The following is a 5352-nucleotide window of genomic DNA, read 5'->3' as shown; positions in this document are numbered from 1 at the left end:
AAAATGGTTAACTGTTTTAGAGATCTCTAACAGGGTGGGTGATTTAGTTACTGGATTTTGCCATAGATTTCAGTAGAGAGCAAAGAATTGGTGTTGGTTGTCTCAACAGAATTGTGAAAAATAGCSCTAACAACAGTCCAGCAGGAAGCAGGATCATCCAAAAATTACCAGCTGTGTTTTGGGATAATCCAATACCAATGACATTTCAGTATAAACAGATTATTTGTAATTGCACAATCATCTGTTCTCCCTGTAGRTTCTTATTACATTATTTTAATTTTTGGATTTCTTTTCATTTACAGCTTCCTTATTGTGCTGATATGCCTTATCTTCAGTGTGCTTTCCACAATTGAGCAGTATGCAGCTCTTGCCACAGGGACATTATTTTGGATGGTATGTATGTAGACATYAATGTGATTGATGCATGTTTGTTCTTAATGTGCTAATTCTCATCTCCTGAGCTAATACCATATCAAGGAGAATGTTCTTCATGGCTTAATTGATAAGAGACTTTTCTGCTTTTCCCTACTGAGTCTGTAAAACAACAGAAAACCAAAAATTCGTGGTAGCCCCTAAATGAAGTGGTACCTTCTGTGGCCTATACTGAGGACATCTGTGGTGTGTCCAACACATGCAGTTTTTCTAATTAAGCTTGAATCACTCATATTGCTTGGATTAATCCTTTTTACAGCCATACTGAAGACCAGACACCTGGCCATAGCAGGGGAAGAAAGTAAGTGGAAGTCMTTTCATTTAGCTGATGTCATATCCRGCTTTGTTTCACAAGTGGAAAACTCATGTTCATTGACTTTAAGACAACTTGCTCTACCTGTCTTGTGCTTTCTCCCTCCAGTAGAGAAAACAGTTGCTGTGTTTATAMACCATGCTACAATATAAATGTGATTTTGTTTGTTTTGSGKTTTTTTTGTGGAGTTTTATTTTTGTACAGATTTAAGTTGTTTTGGGTGTTTTCAATYCATAACTAGTTGGGATTTTTTATCCATAACTTCTGCCAGTGTCTGTGATTAATTTCTGGTAATGTCTCCCTCATCTTTGCAATATATCATAATATTTTATGTGTGTGTTGTCTCAGTGAAATCACTTTTAGTGACAACACAACTGGTAAGGTTTCATTCCCTGCCGCCACCCTGTGAAATCATGGAKCTTGTTTTTGTTTGTTCATCCTGTGTGCAGTATTGTCTGTGTCTGGGTAATACAGACAGTGTAATGTGCATGCAAAGCATTCAGGATTACCCACAGTGCCTGTAATATCCAGCAGCTGTTGTGTGTTTTTACTATTCTATATTACCTTGCTTTCTCAGAGAATTGGTGCATGCTGAATCAAGGTTCCTGGTTCTACATAGTGAGAAAAACTGTGGTTAATTTCTAAAATTGAGATTCTACCCTCCTGGTTTCTTGGGAAATAAGCAGTTGTCTATTCGTTCAATATTGGCATAGTCTGATACTGTTTTCTTAAAGGATTAACTGTGAGCAACTTCCATGAAACCTGTGGGGATTACGGGGAGCCATTGGTCCAAAGCAGTAGATGGGCCAGTGTGCTCTCTGCTCTATCCAGTTTTGGTGGGACTTTCCAACGAGTTGTGGCATCTTGAAACACCCATATACATTTCAAAATCTTGTTCCWGTTGGCACCTACCTAGTGAAATTTCCTGTTCTCTCAAAAGATTTTTCTTTGACTTTAAGATAGCATTACAAGTTGTCACAAATAGATGCACCAAAATTCTTGGGGGAAGATTTAATCAGGGCTGGTTGAAGAGAGACCAGGAAATGGAAAGAAGGAAGCAAAATGAAGTATTTCAGCATACAGGGATTAACACCCAAAACAGGAAAAGCCAGAGTGTAGGCTTCCAAATCAAGTGGTGCTGTAAGGAGACATGAAAGCTTAGGAGAGCACTCTTTCTACTGCTCTGCAGTAAGAGTTAATTTCTCTTTTGTGTTTGTTAGAAGGATTTTTAGTTATTCTACAATAACAGTTTTAATTTTGAGCCAGACAATTCAAGTAGGTAAGGCCATTGTAAAGTAAAGGGGGGGCAAGCAATTTGATTGACAAACTAATACCAAGYGAGAGAGAGCTCAAAGGAACAGCAGTGTACCAGCAACCTACTGGGAGTATGGGAATCCTCAGGATGGCTTTTTCTTGGGCTTAACTGCGCAGTGAGAATTGAGGAACTTGGGCCATATAGAGTTTTCAGTTTGAGACCTCAAGTAATMCCATGAAACCTGAGTTGGGTGGCAGTGAAGATATGCATTGGGATAAGAACAGAATCTGTTTCTCCTGACTGGAAAACTAGTTGAACAAGACCATAAAAGGCACTCAAAATTAATAGCTATTAATAGCTGTATTTTCTTCTAATCGCCAATGTACTTAGCTCTGACCTTGTAAAAGATCTGAGCACCTGCATAATTTCATCAGGTAGTCTTTTGGAAAAGAGGGAGCCCTGGCCACATTGAAGTTATAGATGGAAGCTGAATCTGCCCTTTTTCATGAACAAGAATTTCGTATTTCACTAATATTAAGTGAATAATATTAAGATACTATGATTATATTAAAAGGTAAAAAAAAAATGTGTTGAGACTATATGTATATATTATTTTAATTTTATTCTGGAGCTGCTTGTCTTAAAATACCCCCAACAATACCACAGTGGGAAACAGAAGATGTTATCAATACTTTTAAAGCATTAAAAAACGCTTCTATTTCTCATAAAAGCAAGAAAAATGCAAGCTTAACATTGCAAAAATAAACAAGGGCAAGTTTATATGTGTTCCAAGTGGTGTTCCAGATTTAGACAAAAAGCTTACAATTAGCAGCTGAATCTTTCTCTACTTGTCACCACACTTCACAAGGCAAAGAGCCTTGATGAAAGCTATACCTAAATGCAGTTGTAATGGGAGATTAGGAGAGAATTGGCCTTTTGTTCGTTTCCAGAATGCGGTGAAAACTGTTTAAATTTGCATGTGTTTATTTTCTCTCTTTTTCACTAGATGGTGCTGTTGGAGGGGTTTGACTCCAGTTACGCCTTGGCACTTGCCCAGCGTGAGCTGGAGTCTGAGCCAAGACTCTGAAAGCATCATCATTTTGAGGAGTCCTGTGTACACTTGGCCCCTGTAAAATAGTGGTGCGGGAGAGCTTTTGCCATGACTCATAAAGAGAACGTGGTATATCTGTGTAAAAATTGATTTTGAGACTACAATGTCTAAACTATGGAAAAAAGTAGTGCAGAGATGTATGTTCCCAGAGAGGCCATATTTTTCTTTTATTTTCATAAGCAAGGATTTTATGGTGCCAGAACACAGCAGAATGCTGTTATCTCAGCATGATCTAAGAAAATCCAAGTGCCTGATCCAAGGGGATTAAATATTCTGCTGAACCAAGGGATATTTAGTGTGCCTGAAAAAGCTATTTTCTGGTAGGAATCTCATTTCAATATTGATTCCAACCAAATTAAAAAAAAAAATAAAAAAGAAAAAAACCCATGTTTTTAGGATGAAAGTATAAGCTCTTTCCAGCTTTCTGTTTTGGGTGTGTTTTCTGCCTTAGCATGCTTCCTACTGAAGGGATTAAACAATATTTAAACTTTAAAAAATATAAATTAACATWAAAAGGCAACAGTTTTGGTTTGTTAAAATTTATTTTGTTTGCATTGAAATTATTCCTACAATTATGAGTACCTGGCACAGAGTCTARGCTGATAGCAAATCTAGTTTATATTTATTTCTTAATAGTGTTTTGTTTTGAGTATAAACCGTGGCTTTTGTTTGCTGGAGTGTTTTGTGGGTCTTTTGAGAAAGAAAGAAGAAAATACCTGAAGCTTTTGCTTCTGAAGATGGTCTTCACAGAGAATGCACAGTGCAGAGTGGTTCTAACATTTTCCTTTCCTGCTTACCTTCCTTGCTTACGAAGGCCAAAATGCAGACTGAAGATCTGCATTGGTGCGTTTTCATCCTTTTGAAAAATTAAATTGATGTAATATCTGTAAAGGATGTCTGGTGATAGCCCTACAGACTGATCTAGTCTACAGACTCTGAAGAGTACTGAGAGTTCAGAGTACAGCACTTTGTACTGTAGCTGAGAAAGTGAAAAATCTGTCTTTGCAGCCTTTTCAGTGTCCCCTGGTCTGACCCAAACTGAGGTCAGCTGGTGTAGATGTGGATTTATGGTCTTTAATCCTTTTCCTTTGTTGGACCTGTGGAAAGACCTRTCCAGGGAGCACTCACTGCAGCATTTCCTTTCTGTCACTCTGCTGACAGCTGAAGTGAGAATCCCAGCTCTGTCAAAGTCGGCTTCATTACATTTTAGTTTGTAGGAACAAGGCCAGCTGAGAGTGATTTGAAGGCTCAGAAAAAATGATTAGAAATTAAATCACCCTCCTCCCTTTTAATGAGGTAACAGTATAAGGAGTAGCTGGAGCAGGGATCTTCCTCAGAATCTGCACCCAGGTGTTTCTGGCTGCRCTTCAGCCCCTGATTGTGATGTTTATGGCTGAGCTCTGCTGGCAGATAAGGTGAGTGCTTCTAATCTGCCTCACTGCAAAATCAGCTGCGGTGGTTTGAAATGTTGCTGGTASTAAGATCTTAACTTGTTCCAGCTGTTCTCAAAGCAAATCCCTTGTCAACTCCCCTGGCCTGCAGAGGAGAGTTATGTGTTTAATGTGAATGTGATGTTAAAAGGATTTAATTCATTTGGTTCAGAAGGTTGCGTGAACATGCTTAAATTCTGCTTTATGTCCTTTCTGGGCAGGTCARAGGGAGCCAAATCAGATGCTTCTAAAGTGGAAATATAGTTGTATGTTAGGGACAGCTGAACCATGTAGTGAAATGGGTGCTTTTTATTACCAAAGGAAAGAGACATGCCTCTTGCTTGGTTTGATGTAGATGGYATCTGAGTTAAGGGGGAATACAGASAGGAACGCAGAGGTGATATGGAATGAAAGCATGCTAAGACCAGTAAGGGAGAGATGAGCTGACTATTTTTTAGGGTGCTAAAAATCTCTTGTARAAGGGCGCTGTAGCTTCCCATTGAAATGCTGCAGAGGGCAGCATTGGACCRCGCTGTGTTCTGCGGTGGCTCGTTCTGACCTTGGGTGGTGTCCTGAGCTAGATGAAAACATATTTTGGAAGATGTGAATTCATAATAAACAAATTTTTTTTTTTCACATGCGCTTGGGAGAATTTAAAACGAATAAGTAGCAATGATAATTTTTGGAGAGGGAGATGGGAAAAAAAAGCCATGTAAGCATTGGTGCCAGAGAAAACACAGTGGTAGCCACAAAATTCATCCAGTTTGGTCTACTTGATTGCTCATCGTGTGGATGGCTTTTAGGGAACAAA

At 38.7% G+C, this 5352-nt stretch overlaps 1 protein-coding gene across 2 annotated transcripts in view; it reads left to right on the top strand.

Moving 5' to 3' along the window:
- The window catches only part of KCNQ1 (potassium voltage-gated channel subfamily Q member 1), a 323629-nt gene that overhangs the window by 38768 nt on the left and 279509 nt on the right, over positions 1-5352 (top strand). For both annotated transcript variants that reach the window (XM_057372145.1, XM_057372144.1), the window contains exon 2: positions 303-393. In XM_057372145.1, the coding sequence (XP_057228128.1) occupies positions 303-393 (91 nt within the window). The remainder of the gene's footprint in view (positions 1-302; positions 394-5352) is intronic.

Source organism: Malurus melanocephalus, unplaced genomic scaffold (assembly GCF_030028575.1).
Source record: "Malurus melanocephalus ecotype Western Australia unplaced genomic scaffold, MMel_1.1 scaffold_165, whole genome shotgun sequence".
In the NCBI taxonomy this organism is placed as follows: Eukaryota; Metazoa; Chordata; class Aves; order Passeriformes; family Maluridae; genus Malurus; species Malurus melanocephalus.
The sequence above is the reverse complement of the archived record's forward strand: the minus strand, read 5'-3'. Positions and strand labels throughout refer to the sequence as shown.